This window comes from Bombus pascuorum, chromosome 6, assembly GCF_905332965.1.
Source record: "Bombus pascuorum chromosome 6, iyBomPasc1.1, whole genome shotgun sequence".
NCBI classification, from domain to species: Eukaryota; Metazoa; Arthropoda; class Insecta; order Hymenoptera; family Apidae; genus Bombus; species Bombus pascuorum.
In genome coordinates, this window is record NC_083493.1 from 5,183,299 (window position 1) to 5,201,436 (window position 18,138).

The window sequence follows — 18,138 nt, forward strand, 5'->3', positions numbered from 1 at the left end:
ATCCGAGCAACGTACATGAGTCAGCGACGCGCGCTCAACCGAATACACACATTAAAAAACAGAGGAAAAAAAAGAAGAGTATTCTCACACGTGAAAAAAAGCATGACCTATAACGCACGTCGCTGTTACAAATGGTGTATCGTAGATTACAATATGGTACTTGCCCAGTCTACCCATTTGTGAGAACGAACAAAGAGCAGATAAGATTGCCGCTTTATGCTTAAACTAATTGCGCGCTGACAATATTTAAAATTAACGAGATACAAGCGAGAATCGCAGTTTACTCTTCTTTTTCTCTCGGCATTTCGGTTGAACGATGGTTGCTAACATAGAAACCAGCGCGAGGAGAGAAAAATCTAGCTTTGTGTTTAACGAGAATTGTAAGGTAGAAGATAGAACCAGACTTCACCAGTTTCAGTTTCTATTCCATTCTAGATATAACATAGCGGTAAAGGGTACTTTTACATAGCACGGAATATACATGTTTATACTTCCATTTTTGTTTTTATTTTGTTAATTTCTCATATAATACTAACAAAACATTTAATTACAAAACATGGGCGTACGGTTTTGTAGTGTCTCTTATCTTCCTTTGTGTGTATTATGCGTGTGTGTGTCTGTACTTTTGTATCGTGTGATGAAAGCAGTAGTTATGTGTCTCTATGTGGTATGCATATCATCTGGTTAATGTAAATATTACGATTATTTCATAAGTTCTCTACAATAAGTAGATGGATTTTATAACGACAATTTACACGCTAAACGCGTGCAGTAAATACATCCCATTTACCCGCAGCGTCTCTTCGTTTAATTTTACATTCATCACGACTTTGTCTTGTACGGACCTACGACCAATTCTCTTCTATAATCTATTCCGATGAATATGCAAACGCAAAAGAGATAGAAACGCTACTATAGTATACGATACAATAATATATAATCGTACCTCGATATTGATCGATATTATAAATAGTTTTTAATAATTATTCGTCCAAACACTGAATATTTTACAACAGCCATCGATCTCAACTATTCATAATTCTATTAAACAGTTTGCAACTTTTACAGTTTCAATTCTTTTTCTTCATTTCTTTTTTTTTTTCATTTTATTTTAATATTATGCGTAGCGTGTCTGATCCAATATCATATCAATAATAGGGGTATATCATAAATTTTGTAATTTGCTAAAAAATATTCTCTAAAAAATATGTTGACCTAAAGATTATTATGACTGATAATCACAGACAATTTTTTCAATTTTCCTTTCATTCCCTTTTCTTTCTTTCTTCTTTTATTTTTAAATTTCTCAAAACCATCGTTTAATTTCTTTTTGCGGCCGCATTATCTTTCTATTCTTCTATCTTCTTTTAAACAAGTACAATATTAAAAATTCTACAATTCGTTTGAACATTAGAATAATACTATTCTTTTCTTTCCTTTCTCTTATCTTTTTTTTCGTTTCGTTTCGTTCATACACGATTTAAAAAGCGTTTTGCATTTGAAATTTCTGTCTCTTTAAATTCCTTGTCTTTACCGATAAAACGAAGAACCCAAAGATTCGAAGAGATGAAACTCTCGATCATAAGAGGATGCAACGCTGCGATGTTCTCGAAATTGTCGTAAAAGGTAATAACGGGCACCGTACAGGTCCATGATGAGTAAACTTAACCACTCGTTTCATTATCACACCAAAGTAGTAAATATCCAACACTTTTCTAATACCTAAATTTATGTCGAGGTAAGGTATACATATACATATTCGAGTTCTTTCTCTCTAACACGTCCAAATTTTTACTGTTTTTCATATGAATCATTTTCCAAAGGTGCTGACGGGTGTAGTTTAAACAAACGGTGCACAGTATGAGTGACGATGTATTATGCTATCTTCTCGTGTGGATTATAATTAATCGATAATAATAATAATAATAATAACCATAATAATGAAGGCTGGATACGTAATACTAAGGAGTTTGTACACACTCCGTGAGATAGGTAATCAGTAATCATTTAAGAGGATATAGAGTATGTTTCAGAAAAGCGCTCGGTAAACTCTGAAAAGTTCCGCCAGAGAAGTGATTGCATAGAACATAATTGTTCATATGCTGTTATACGAACGCTAATATCTACTTTTCCTTTCTTTCTTCTTTTTTCTCCTTTCTCAGAGCATACGATATTTTATATGGATTTCACAAATAAAAAAATAATTAAAAAACAGTGTTCTTAATTTACCTACTGACATGTTTAAATTTAAATATATACCCATTATAGATTATCGTTACAGTCAGCATAGAGATATTAGTAATCTGCGATGGGAATATAAAGTATAGCGAAACATATCGCTTATATCCCATAATCCTAAATTGCTCGCGGTGATATCGTATAACAATTACAAGAATGCATTACTTTTTTTTCTTTTTTCATTTTAAAGAGAAAAGAATGCTCTTTCTTCTCCTGCATAAAAAAAGCAGACGTCCGTATCTTTTCAACAATATTAGACCATCGTGTGCACCATGTTCTCTAAATCATGTTCAATGTAATTAATAGCTCTCGTTAATCCTAAAACCATCATCCATAAGTATAATAAATATTAATAAAATATCTAACATTGCTTATTATATTTTCAAGTAATTAGCTTTCTTATGTCATATTATTTCTTTTTTTTTTTATACAGATTAAAATTAATTATCATTATATTAACAATATTCATCTTCCAATAATAGTTATTAATTATTGAATCATAGTATTAAAAAAAAGGAGAAGAAAAGATTCAAAATACCTAAAAAATGGCAATTTCTCGTGACCAGAACAAGTTTCTATTTTTTTCCCCTTGTTTTATAACTTTTTACAAATCAGCATACGCATTTTGTACCAAACCAGGCCGATTAAAATGTTGCACGACTGACGACGAATACTTGCGTGCTCAAATAATGTTCCTGCCATCATTTACTTCTTTATATTACTTCGTTAAATAAATTCGCGATCGATATTCCTCGTATATATAACGCATTTCTTATTATTATCAAACTTTTCCGCTGCCACCTATTATTTCTTACTCTAGGCCATTTTTTCGTGTAAAGTGCACTTAACGGTGTCCATGGAGCACCAAATTTAAGGGACAACCACCTCGGCAGAAATTGATTAACCGCACTAAAATACTTTATTATAGCTTAATGGATGCATAGACACAATTAGTTTTTTTTCAGTTTGAATATAAGTCATCAGGGTATATCTAAATCTATCACCGGGTTTAAAGCGTAGGTACATTAAAGGTAAGGCAAAACTGCATTTCACAGAAAGGTGCTTTTTACGGAATATACGTTATATATACGTATATCCGTAAAAATCTGAAATATATTCCTATAAAGAACATTCATAACTTTCCCCAGTGTGGGAAAATATCACAAATATTTTCTAGAAATATTCGTATTCTAGAAAAGTTTACTTGAAACAATGATCTAATTATCTTTTTACACTCTGTGTCAACGTAATCGATTACGTGTGATTACACTTGCCTCTTATAAATCATAGACAAATTTTGAACAGAAACTACGGGACAAAAATGAAGATTAATCTCCTATATGAACAGAGCAATACCGCCCTATCGAGTTTCTCTCTAAAATAAAAAGTTTGTTTTTCTCTATTCTCTAGCGATTTATATTCTTTAAATATAAAAATAAAGTAACGAGATTAATATTGTAATATTGGCAAGGCGGAAGCACAAACGCATGGGTGCATTATTTAAAAATCTATAAAAACATATCAAAATAATTGCGCATATTATATACGTAATATGTTCGTTCGAAACAAATGAACAGGCTTCAATTTCTTGGAAAAGCAAGCCTCTTTCTTTCCAATCTTCTTTGTTCTTTCATTTCTTTTCCTGTTATTATAAGACTTAAAATATCATCAATGTCTGCCAAAGTAGGTACACCTTCAAACAGTATCCCACGCCAGGAAACTGTTCCTTCTTGCTATTCTCTCTCTTCCCCCTTCTCTCGCTCTCTCTCTCTCTCTCACTCTCTCTCTCCCTCTCACTCTCTCTGCCTCTCATCCTCTTATGCGCGCGCTCATGTTCTTTTTTTGTTTCTTAAAACATCTACGTTACTAACTTAAGTTAAGTTGGTAGCTGTACTTACATCAAGACAATGTCTAATCTAACAATTACATATTTTACAAGAACGTTTGAAATCTGGCCCTACATCAGACATGAAATGTCACGAAGTTAGTCGTACACTGTACACTAAATTTTAGATTTACATAAAGTTTTCAAGAACATTGAATTATCTGGTTACAATGGTACAATCTGGTAAAATTGAAACTTATAATACAGTTGAGTGGTTTTCATTTCATAAGTTTCGCCGATAATCCGTAATTGCGTGATACACGTCATGTAGTAAACGCGTATAGTTCCTACGTTCAAGTACGTCATGAGAAAAGGTAGTCCTAGTCGAGGGAAACTCGTTCATGTTCCTATAGATATAACTCGTCAATTTTATCCTATGCAAGTCGATTTTGTTCAATTTCACAGAATCAAACTTGTTCAATTACATTTAGTATCACTGAATTTACGACTGAAAATAACATATAATATATAGAGAAGAAATTTGCACACATATGTATGTGTACGTATATATCTTATATATGCGTATAAGCTAAAAGCATTTCCGATTTAGTGTAAAGTGACGATAACTTGTATGCTCAAGCCTCGATAGTCAAGATAATAAGTAGAGTCTAAAAGAAGGTGCGTGAAAGCACAGGCGTGGATAAAGTAACACTTTCATGAGTCTTAGTGCGATAAAGCACGCAAGGCTCGTTGGATACGTAAGCAGGACATATTCAATTATTTATTGCTATAAGTATATCCCTTAAATCAACTACCAAGTGTAGCTGTTTAAAGTAACATTGTCATAACGCGATGTTTTGTGTACTATATCTGGCCTTCTAATATTTTAAATGTATATCTATTTCTTTTATAATAATAAAAAGCTGCAATCTCTGAAAATAGTTTGATGATTAAATGAATAACGTTCAATAAAATGAATCCTATTCCAAAGCGCACATAATTATAGCACAATATTTTTTGCTGTGCCGCTTACGGTTGGCTGCTTACGATAGCTGTATATGCAGTCTCAATTGAGGTATTTACGACATCTGCGGGAACCGCAGGTACATGGAATCTTGATATCCTCGAAAGGAAATTTGTAGTCATACGTTAGCTCTTCTCCTTGAATAATGCGACGGAGAGCGAAGATTAATATATGCTTCTTACCTAGGATGTCTACCACTCGCGAGTAACAATTTGGCTGAAATATGATTTCCAAGTTACAAAAATTAGTTCGATACAATTTTTCATATAAATTCAAGTTCATAAGGAAAACGAAACGTATATTTCAATAAAATAAATAAAATAAATTCGGCAAATGAACAAATACCTCGCACGAGTGATTAATGAATCTTGCTGCATTTCCTTTCATTGTGGCATCAACGACTAGGTGATCGTCGATTTTAAACATGTAACATCCTATGTTTTTACTATCATAATATTTTTCTCGTTTGTCAGTTAACGAGGCACGAATCACCTGTTAACATTTATAAAATATTACCCAAGAAAACTACATTCGATATATAAATAATTAGTAAAAGAGATTATATAAATAACAACGCCTTTCATCTCTCTACACACCTCACCAGCATACTCGATAACCATCTCTCCAGCTTCGATGTCTCTTAGGCAGAATAAACCCCTACCATGTATGTGAGAATGGTATACTCCAACCGATTCTTTCGACGTTTCCTTAAGTATCCTAAAGCGCATCGCCATTGGTAAATTTGTGCTTGCCACTCGTCTGTAATAATAAAGCAAACGAAAGATACAAACTCCGAAGTACGATGTCTCAGTGTGTGAATACATACACACAGAAGCGCGCGCGCTCGCACAACATATGTATATATATGTATATATATATATATATATATATATATATATATACACGGTACGATTATATATATATATATATATATATATATATATATATGAGGAAAGAGAAAATTAAGAGTGAACTTATTAATTGCACGTATTAAGATGCTTTACCTGGACTCAGCTTCGGAGATAGCGATCATTTTTGGTTGTTGTCTGTGCCTTGACGCGAGCCAACTGAACATATCATGAACTTTCCTCCCTTTGAACGGTTCTGCACGAGCAGCACCATTAACACATGCATTCGGTAAGTCATTTTCCGTTTCTCCCGGTTTTGGCGGTGCTAAATTATGAAAACGAGGTTTGTATTTGGTACATCTATTCACGTCTGGTAGCTGTTCGACCAGATAGACGGTGGCGTTATTTTCCAAGCCCAGATTTTCGGTGAGAGGGTTATGAGGCAATGGAGGTAAGTTGTGAGCCTTTCGTGCATTTTGCACAGCTTGAAACACTGTTTCCCATACTTCGGCCATGGAGGAGGCAGTATGAGTGAATCCATCCTGCGATTTTATCTCATACATCAATGTCGGTCCTTTCGATTTCTGCGTTTGCATGTTTGGTACATTCGGCTGTACAGATTTGATCGACTTACTGATCATTCTTGGCTTTTTCACGGCAACTGGTGGAGTTTTGGTTTTCAGTATGTTAAACTGGTTATCAATAGGCTTTACCTTCTCCTCGATCTTGTTCGTTTTCAATGTGAACGTTTTTATCGGTAACAATTGCAAAGAGGTTATCTGCGGTACCTGTTTCGATGGTAATATCTCCACGGACGTTACTTGCGGTGGTTTCTTATTCTGCGCCACTGCTTTCATGTTATGTGTAATTTTGTAAGAACCATCTTGCAGTTGCTTCTGTAGTACTATCTTCAACGAGGCATTCTGCAGTTTCTCTTTGTCCAGTTCCAATTTCAGATTTTCCTTCACCTTCTCGATCGTTTCAGTGTTCAATTTCAGCGTTTCGTTTATGTTGTTTATAGTGGTCTCTGCTGGTTTCTTCACCGTTGGCGCCACAGCTTCGACTATCTGTTTCTTATCGGATTCCGTTCCAAGCTTCTGTTCCGGTTCTGCTGGCTTAATTACCGGTTTTGTTGGCTCTTCTATGATCATTTCTGTTTTCTGCATGCTCTTAGTCGTATCTTGTTTCGGAGTTACGGCTTGCATAGGTAGCACTCTGTTCATCGGCCTACTCGTTGGTACGTTGCTCGTAGACATTGTAATTTTATTTTGTACAGTCGAGCTCGCAATCACTGGATTATTACTTGTACTTACATTAATATTGTTTGAATTCGGTACGGTACTATTATAATTATTATGCACATTATTTACATCGTGGTTTAACTTATTTACAATGATATCCCTTTGAGTTATACAGTGATTAGGTAATGGGGGTATTTTGGATGATATGCTAGACTTTATCATACTGGTATTCTCTGACACGTGTTTCGAGTCAAAGTACGGTCGGACATTATTGTTCATCATCTGTTCCGAGCCAAACAACGGTTCTGTAATCTTCCATGGTCCGTTGTTAGGTTGTATAACGGAGTTTGAAACTGGGCTTGGCCGTACAGCTACTCTCGGTATCGTCGGTATTGAGTTTTGCAACAACTTTGGAGACGATGTTACTCTTACCGCAGCTTGAGCTTCGGATGCACACGTATCTGACGATAGCTCTATCGATGTCACTGGTTCTACGACGCTTTGACAAGTTACAGGCAACATAGTGTTACAAGTGGCCGTTGGAAAATTTTGCTCGGGTGTCGCAGGAATATGAATCTGCGATGTTGCGATAGACGATTCTACTATAGGCGTGGTCGATTGATTTACTACCACGTAACCACCGGGTACCGTAGGCATATCGGAAATATTGCCAACTTTGGATGGTAAGGTTGAAACGTTAGATATATTTTGAACGGTAGGTACAGCCGGTATGTTAGTAATGTTAGAAGTACTGGACAAAGTAGGTGCTGGATTAAGTATATTAGATACATTAGATGCGTTAGGTATACTAGATACACCGGGTACGCTGGATACGTTGGTAGGTAAGTTAGGTATACCAGATATATTGGGTACGTTCGATACGTTAGGCACGCTAGGCATACTGGATGCGTTAGGTACATTAGGTATGCTAGGTGTATTAGATGCACCGGGTATTGTACTAGGTACACTAGGCATGCTAGGCACGCTGTGTACGTTGTGCACGCTAGGTACGCTAGGTACGCTAGGTACGCTAGGTACGCTAGGTACGCTAGGTATACTAGGTATGCTAGGTATGCTAGGCACGTTAGACACGCTAGGTACCGTAGGTACATTCGACACATTCGGTATGTTTGTTATGCTTGGCATATTAGATACGTTAGAGACATTGGATACGGTGGGTACAGTGGGTATAGTTGGTATAGCGGGAACAGTCGGAACATTAGGTACATTCGTTACGCTAGGTACATTAGGTATGCTGGTTATATTGGTTACGTTGGATACATTAGCAACGTTTGGTACGCTTGGTACTCCGGATACGTTTTGTACGGATTGCACTGCTGTCACAGTGGGAACACCTGGAACAGCCTGAACATCTACGATAGGTTCCATCAGTTTAGAAGCCTGAAAAACTTGCGTTGTCGTTTGGTAACTGCTTGCCAATACTTGCGGTACCGTGCCAGTCATGAACTGACTGGAAGACATTACCGTGTTGCTTACGATAGTCTCCAAACCGTAATACATCGGCTGGTTCGACAGAAACATACTGCCCGTTGAATCTGTAAACATTTCTAGCGTTGGTGTAGAACTCAATAATAACTGTTCCGACGAAATAACTCCACATTGAATCGCACTAGGTTGTTGCTGTATAATCGTTCCAAGGACCGTTGGCTGTGTTTGAGCGATCTGTACACCTGGCAATATCGATATACCCCCGTTTTGCAATGCCAACAAATTGTCGGAAGATGCTTGTATGTATGCACCAGGAATTAAATGATTAGCTGTTATGAACTGAGGTTTAAACGCTGCAGCAGTCTCATGCTGACCACCTATCGTCGTTACGTACTGAAGGTTTTGTCCGGACTGTTGTTGCAATGTTTCAACATACGCGGACATGATGCCAGGAGATGCTTGTTGCAATATGACAGTTGGCCCACTCGGTCTTTGAGCTTGTTGCAACTGTATAATCGGAGTATTGTTCTGCATCGGTTGAAATCTAGCGTGTCCATTGTTGTGCGGCTGTATACTATTTTTCACAATTTGCGTTTTGATTCCTTTCGTCCGAGACTTTGGCGCTCTGGGAGATTTTGATTTAGCCAACTTCGTTATCTGAATACTGTTCCCTTGTGACGATTCGGTCGAAGACGCAGTTTGTACGCCAGTGGAAGAAAACGTAGGCGATATTTGTGGACTTGGAACCGTTTGGGAACTTGCACCATCCGGAGAATTCATAGGTGTATTGATGATATTTTGCGATACACTGGAATCGCTTGCAACAGATGGGGGGTCTGTGATTTCTGTTATTTGAACAGTACTTTCTTGAGGTAATACCGTGGCATTCGGTAATGTAGTTGTGGTTCTAGTATATTGCGTTTGTACGATCATATCGTTAGATGTTAATACCGTTTGATGAACAGTTTCGACGGTAGCGTGCGTATGAATTTGCGGCGTAATAATCGCTTGTGCTATCGGTTCGATTTGAATAGCCGGATGAGGCGATGGTACGGAAGCTTCCAAAGGCGAAGTAGCTTGCATATCTGGATAATCGGATGAAAGTGTATGCCCCTCAGACGGTGATAACGTTATAAATTGAGGAGACACGGATCCGATACTCGGGGAAAATCTAGAATCAGGCGATGCTAATTTATTATCCATAGTTTCGGAATCGCTGTCGCTCGTTATCATGATATCACAATTTGCCAAGTGTCTATTGTAACTATCTTGCGTTCTATATGTACAGCGGCATCGTTTACAAGTTACAGGGCGATCTATGTGATCAAATGGTGCATCGCACCGAGATGTAATAGTAGTTGTTTCGTTTTCAATGTGTTGCGGTGATACGCACTCATCGTCGCTAGAAATATCATCGGCTCCGTCTAACTGCGGAATTTTCAAATTCAATTTCAAATTATTCTCCCTCGAATTTGTTTGTTGCGCTGTGTTCGATCTTTGTTGGAAATTGTTGGAAAGGCCGTCACCTCCTTTCGTTTTTTGTGCTTTGTCCTCGTATTTCCCAATGTGCGATCTAATAAATCCATATATACGCTTTGATCGTAAAATATTATTCGAAGACTTTGTGTAATAAGAGTTGCAGCAGTCCTTTTCGTTAGACGAAGTAATTTCGCTACTGTCGCACGAGGATTCATCGTTGATGCCGTCTAATTGCGGAATCGATAAATGTTCTGCCACGCGTAATGCCGTACTCTTTTCTTCTATATTATACTCCGGTGAACTGCATTCACTGGCGCTGCCTGAATCGGCAGGGCCGTCGACTTGTAATATTCGCGGTTGTTGCCTCGCATGCCAAAACAGCCGTTTATGTTCTTTACCTTCCTCGCGACTACTGGATATTACTCTACGATTAATACCACTGGTAGCATCCTCGATGCAATATTTTAATTCCCGCATAGAATCGGATAAAATATTAGGTGTATTTGCTCTGCCTACAGTAACCATGATACTGTCTGGAATCCTTAACTCGTGCAAAGTAGGTGGCCGTTCGTTTTGCGAATCTAATACCATCACGCTTGTCTCGTTTGATTTCGTCATGCTTGAATTCCTAGACAATTTCCTTCGTTTTATGCTGGGACCGTAAGTACCATCTAATTTACAGCTCCACGTTAAACTGCAAGATCGTTGATGGTGCCTTTGTCCACCAACGATTAACGGGCTATTCGATATTACTTCCGATTTAGATCGCTTCAGTTCTCTGCCTCCGCGTTTTTGATTTTTTGAACTAAACAAATCATCCATTAGATCTTGAACGGACGTTTTTGTTTCCAAATGAACCCATAAATCGTTATGCGACCCTAATTCTACTAAAGAAGGATCTATCTTTGAAACTTTATTTTCAGATGGCTTTATCATTTCGTCTACTTCGGATGCCAACATATCATCCTTAAATAGATCTGCCGCGAAGGTTCCATCATTTTTCAAATCCATTGCTATAAAATCTTCGTACGTCATTTTTGGGAATATATCTTGCATGGAAATACCGTCTAATAAATCATGTGGCAAATCTTCGAATATAGCTTCTTTCAATTCTGGAGGTAAAAGATCTGTATTATTTTGTTCTGCCAGATTTTCATCTACTTCTTTGTTACAAACTGCATCGATCAAAGCATCTAGAGTTTGTTTTACAGCTAAATATTCACTTTTCTGTGTATTTAATGTATCTTCTTCTTCTTGCTCTTTAGAATGATCAATAGTTATGTTATTTTCTAAATTGGAAGAAACCTCTGGTACATACATCTGCACGTACGTTCTAATATAATATCTTACAATTTTAAATGGGTTTACCGTAGACCAATATAGCCGAGAACATTTATAATCGCAAGGTATAATTCTTTCAATTGTATCAGAGTATTCAGGTATAACTGTACCTAAACAATCGATCATCAATGAGCCTATCATAACTTTCACTTTACTTGGTTCCGCGTATTTTTTCTTCTTACGATCCAATTCTACATATACTGGTCTTTGTAAACTAAATTCATTCTCATTTTGTAATGTTTTATGCGTACAGTTATTTAAATGCGAAGAACAAAATACTGTTTTATCGTCGTTAAAGGCAAGACCAACGTTTCTAGCACAAGGATAATGGAAGGTACTGCTGCAATTCTTCGCGCAACAGCCAACACTGGCCCCTTTCTTTCCACATTCTGCGCAACGAATTAATCGACCTCTTGAAATAGCACTATGAACATTTTGTAAAGAACCATCGATTTCTTCAAATACTTCATTAGACCAAAGCGCACAATTCGAATGTACCCACTCGTTTTGCCCGCAATACAGCAACCGTCCTTCTTTCGTCTCTAGACCATCGCTCAAACCTTTGCACAAACAACATGATCTACTATCTTCGACATGAACGTTATATAAATTTGCTGTTTTAGCTGCGATTGCCTTTGGTGCTTTGATCACCTCTTCTTTCCATACTTCCAGAATAGAATCATCAAATTTTGTAACTGCTTTATCGTCTTTACCAATATCTTTAGTAGCTGTTAACGGGTCGCTTTTGCCATTATTATTTCTTATACTTTTCGGACTAAACCATGGAAACACATCTTGTAAAATTTCGTGATAAGCTTCTGTAAGATCCTTCGTTCCAGTACGACTTATGACATGTTCCATATCACAATGAAACTGTAACAGCGTTTTATATTCATTGTTACTGACTTTTCGTTTCACCGACATTAGTGTAGGCGAAGGTCTAACAATGATTTGCTGCTCTGAGCAATGGCATTCTGTATCATTAGAATTACTATTTGTATTTTCTTGAGTTACCGAATCTTTCTTGTCATTGTCTTGAGTATCTTTCACAGCGCAATTCTTTACCCGAACAGAACATTCTTTTAAATGAAATTTTTGTCGAAGACGTCTTAAACCTCTTCTGTTACAATTATCGCTTGGTTGATCTTCGTCCAATTTACTTATCGAATCAGACTTTGAATTATTATTATTATGTCCAAATTCTGTATTTTTAATCTTTTCACAATTATTTTCTTCAGCCTCTTCTACGTTCAGGCCTTCTTTGACATTGGTTATACTTGAATCTGTTTTCTCATTTGAAAAGTCCAATTTTTTCCCATTAGAAACAGATATGCATAAACATTCTTTTCTTGGACTCCATTTCAAAGCAGCACAAATCTTCTTATTTTTACTTAACGCTTTTATAACTCCTATGAAACCAGCCTTAAGTTCAGCTTCTATGGCATTTCTCCAAACAGAATTAGGATTTGAAGAACATTGGCTGCATGTAAATTCAATAGTATCGGGAAGATAACTAAGAATTTGATAACGCTCGTCAGAAATTCCTTCGCAATAGGCATGTACCCAATACGAACATTCGCTACATTCCATCATCTATAAAATAAAATGCAGAGTTTATTTAACGAGTTTACATACCGCTTTAAAGCGTTAATTATTTATCATAGTATTTCCCATAAATCTTTATGTATCTGTACACACATGTCATTTTTTACAGTTACGCATACAAATATATGTTTAGTAAATTTTCTAAATAAAATATGTACACTTACCTTTGTATCGAAATCATTTTCGTTGTAACATCTTTGACATAAAGGACAGTAATTTCCTTGTTGACGTAATTTAAAACACATGGAGCATAATGGTAAATTGCCCACATGGACATTAACTCCTTCACTACCACAGCTTTTACACTTAACACAATTTTGACACACATAAGGTCTTTCAGGACTGTAAAGTCTCGCACTAACACCAGATTTTGACAAACACGAATGGTGAAATGATTGACGACAACGAATGCAAGACAATTTTGGACCAGATCTTAGATGGCAGGATTGGCATATTGTACATCGAGGACAGCACCAGTTTGGTTGAGCGCAAGCATTCCATTCGCTGGGTTCCAAACAAAAGGCATGATATGGCTCACAACAGCACTGACAGTGGATGAGCTGGAAAGATTTTTATAATGTATGATCATATATAACAATATAGATGTATACGTTACTTACTGGTTCTTTGCCAGCACTTCCACAAAGGTAACAAATAGCAGGAATCTGAAAGAGTTCTGAACCTATAAGGGCAAAGCCTTTTGCACCAACTTCTGTAGGATCGTACTGTTCCCAAAAATCTATCGATATTGTGTGTAATGCGTCATTATTCGTTTTAGGCACCTGCAATGTGATTAGTTTTATTAAAATATTCATGTTATGTAATATTATATAACTATAATATTAAAATTTTATATCTTTTACTGTACTAATATAATATATTTAACAAAATATATATATATATATATCTGTATATTTTAATTCGACGTTTGCTTACTACTTGAAAATTTGACGTTGATATATTTTGTTGCGATTTGCCTCTTTTTGGATGAGGTTGCTGCGTTGCATTGACAGTATTATGATTTACAGTATTCTCATCATTATGTTTTTGTGACTCTTTCTCTTTTGTGTCATCCTTTTTCTCTACCCTATCATTTTCCTTTAAATTTTTCGGAATGTGCTTATTGCTTTCAGTATCTTCTTTTCCATCTACAGGGGGGAAAGTTGCAATTGGTTGACCAAGAGCCACGCTTGCACTTCGGCAAACATGTTTCACTCTTGGTCCCTTCAATTCGAGTCTCTGTCTCAAAGGTTGTGGACATTGATTTAAAGGTGGTACGGAGAACATTGGATTCTTCAATTTCTTCCTCACTTTTATCCTATTGTTTTTTCTTCTCTTTTTATTAGGCGATATATTCAGTGATGAGTCGACTAGAAAATTGAAAAAACAAATTATTCGTATTAAGGAAAGGTATATAGTATACACATTGAATATATAAATTGGAAGGATCGATCTTACATTTATCTAACTTTGTATATAGAAAACCACCAGTTCCTTGATAGCTTGTTTTTTGACCTATTTCTATGTTTCTCCAATTCATAGCTGATTTGAACAGGTTCTTCTCTGAACTATCTTCCGCAGGCCAACCTAACTTAGAAGATATTAATTTTTGTCCTTGATGATCATTATCTTCTTGATTCAATATTAATGGAATATTCAGAGGATCTCTCATCATTGGTGGTAATAATGTATTTAAGCCTGTTCTCAAAGAAGAAGGAATGTTGTAACATTTCAAGCACATTTTTAACCAACAAGCTGGGCATCTAGCTTTATAAACACATCTCATGAGATTCCATTGCTGACTTCTTACAACAGGTGGTACTAAGCATAAACCATCGCCTTTATGACATTGAAGGGCTGGAAGAGTACTATTTGTAGATTTTGCACAAGCCTGTCGTTTAATCATTTTACTGATGAACTTTCTACATGATTCACAACTGTGAATACCAAATTTTCGAGCTTGTTTCACAAATCGATAAAACCGTACAGCACCACAAACCCCACATTTGATAGTACCTGTTAAGCCTAAAACATTATAAAAGTATAATGAATTTATTATTTTCTTATTTCGTATATTATTTATATGATCGTTTATATTACTTATTTATTTGAAGCACTATTCTACATTTTCGATCGTACAATACAAATATTTGAATTAAAATACTGTGTAAAAGTAACAAATTGTGAACATTATTGTTTTCATACCTAAATTAGTATTTCCACTTGTAACACTGTTGCTATTTGTCATTGAAAAGGGACCTTCAGTTCCACTGACACATTTATTATCTAGTTTTAGCCTTGCTTTTCTTAAAATAACTTTCCCACCGTTTAATTTCATCCCAGTCCATTCAGACTGTTCGTCTTCTGTATGATTGCTATGTTCGCTTCCACTTTCAGATAATGTGCTTTCTGTATCAAAATTATCTGAATTTTTCTCCGCAATTTTATTGCTGCTATCAACATTGCTTCGACCCTTTGTGCTATTATTTTCTTTCATTTTTGCTGAATCTTCAAAAGTTGTCTGAACTTCTAAATCAACTGTATCATTTTGAGTTCCTGATCTAGTTTGAATCCTGGAAGACTCTGAACTTGGAACATCAGAATCAGGAAGAACTTTCGTAGGAACAGAAATTAATTTTTGATTTTTGGAGATATTTAATTTTGCATTTGGAGTTTTTCTGGTTACATTTGGTACACCATCTTGAACGCTATTGCATTCGTCGGATGAACACTTTACCATTTTGTTTTTAGCTGATAAATTAATCTTTTTAACGTCTGTACTAACAGTTTTTGTTAATTGTGTGTCTTGTATAGAAGGTGCTAATTTTTCAAGATTCTTTACAGGTTGTACAAGAGTTTGGACATTGGAGTTTACACGCTGAATTACCTTTTTGGCTTTACTTTTTGTTTCTTTATCTTTTAATTTTGTGTAGAGTTTAGTAATATTTCCATCTTTTAATTTTGGTTCTTGATTACAATGTTTATTTAATGCAAATTTAGCTTTCTTTACGTGCGTACCAATTTCGTTCTCACTATGTTCTGCTCCAGGAGTTTCTTCTAATTCTTCGATAAATCTTTTGTTTGGTTTAATAACTCTTGAAGAATGGGCACTTCGAACCGGTAAAATAAATTTCCTTACAGCATTTGGTTTATCTCCACATTGTGTCGTCATATTACGCACATTGTTACTGTTAGATTTTGCCCTCTGCAATAATCTTTTTGCAGTACTGTTACGTAGTTGTCTCGTTCGTTGATGCTGATCTAAGATATTATTTACTGATTTTAATACTGGTGTTTTCATAAAATTGGAGAATTTTATATTTTTACAAGCTCTACGACTCTTGGGTCTGTGAAATTTGGTAGTACGTTTGGAATTTAATGTAGTCACATCTTTTTTATCATCTTCTGCTACTTTGATATTTTTATCACATAATTTTTCTGTATTATTTTCAGTATGCGATGGAGGACTTTTAATATCTGCGACAGTCTGTACATTCTGCTGTGGCACAGAATTATCAACAGCATCAGGTGGTGATTTAACAGTTGTATTTTCTGTGTCATGTTGTTGCGTTTTTATGTAAGACACGGAAAGATTAGCTTCTTTAGTGCTAAAACCATGGAATGGTGGATGTTCCTATGAGAAAAATGCATTAAGTCTTAGAAATAAATAATATATATTTTCTTTTGTATTAACATTTTGTCGATATAAAAATTACTGAATTAAACATCAAATGTTTATATTTCACATTTTATCGTGTAAACATATTTTATTTGGTGTTTTGAATATGGTAATAGATATTGGGTAATCTGAAGGTATATTATGATTATAATAAGAAATAAGATATGTATCGCAGTTTATTAGTTTTATTTGAAAGAAGAATAAAGAAATTGGTAATAATTAATCGGTAAAACACAGTTACAGATAAAAATAAGATCGGAACGGCGATCTTTTATGGAATCATTGACATTTTCAAGTAAGCGGTACGTCAGTATGTATTATATACATCTGCCATTCCGACTCTGTGATTCTCTTCTAATAGGTTAACTTTTAATATAGAAGCAAACGTTGGAGTTTTTCTGGCGAGCGAATCGGCACCGTATGCGTCCTTATGGCGCTTATAAACCAAATACAATAGTTTGTAAGTGGAGAAAGAATGATACAATTTGTAACTAATTAGACGCCTTACACCAGGTAATCCTCATGAAAGTAAACTACGAATTACCTTTTCATTGTCACCAAATGTTTCGTTGAACAGGGAAAGTCCGTAGTAGATGTTCTCGGCGACGGTTACCGAATCGCTTTGGGCTGTCTCGGGTTGACCGAGAACTTTGATCCGTTTCCTGGTGACCGTCTTTGGCGGCTTCCCGGGAAACTTGGACCTTCCCATGTTCACTTTTTTCAACGGCCAACCTCAACCTCACAACGAAATTCTGTTTCCATTTTACGTGATTTTGTCCAGTCGAGGCGCACCAACTGAACACCAACGAACACTTAACACACACGGAACTCACAAGCTTCGTTAAACATCGGTTAACGTCGGCTAAATTCGATGATAGCCGCGAAATACGCGCGTAGTGTTAAACACAGAATGACTAGTAGTAAGGTGGGTACATATTACATATGTTTTCGAATACAAACGCGGGCATTCATCTAGTAACTTTTGCTAGAGCGGAACTGAAGTTACGCGCGCTCAGCTGCTAACTCTTCGTTTAATCTCTCCAAGTATGATTCTCTATCAAATTCACATACAATCGCATAATATATTTAGTATCAATATAAATTAGAATTTAATCTTTTATTTATATCTATTTCATTAATATTTTTTATTATTCCATTTAATTAATAACTATGCGTACATAAAATAATAAAAATGTTGAACAGATACAATACTTCAATTTCTAATCAATCGTTTTTTATTAATACAAGTACATTATTATAATACACAATGATGGTGTGTATCATGTATCACATATTGAGTGCTGTCTAGTTTATATCAACTACATACTAGGGAATATTAATGTTCCTTTTACAACGTTCGTTAATGTAATTTTTATTTTATAAATAATTTAATCATTACTCAAATTTTG

General features: G+C 35.7%; 1 protein-coding gene across 1 annotated transcript; it reads right to left on the reverse strand.

Moving 5' to 3' along the window:
• Positions 1–484: 484 nt before the first annotated feature.
• LOC132908168 (histone-lysine N-methyltransferase trithorax) lies at positions 485–17,638 on the reverse strand. Its single transcript, XM_060961883.1, has 10 exons — positions 17,274–17,638; positions 15,256–16,684; positions 14,509–15,075; positions 13,987–14,420; positions 13,671–13,832; positions 13,215–13,610; positions 6,092–13,038; positions 5,684–5,846; positions 5,433–5,579; positions 485–5,303 (listed from the first exon to the last, which is right to left on the reverse strand). Exons 1-10 carry the CDS (start codon positions 17,436–17,438, stop codon positions 5,130–5,132), a joined length of 10,584 nt encoding a protein of 3,527 aa, XP_060817866.1. The 5' UTR covers positions 17,439–17,638; the 3' UTR covers positions 485–5,129.
• Between the last annotated feature and the right edge of the window lie 500 nt (positions 17,639–18,138).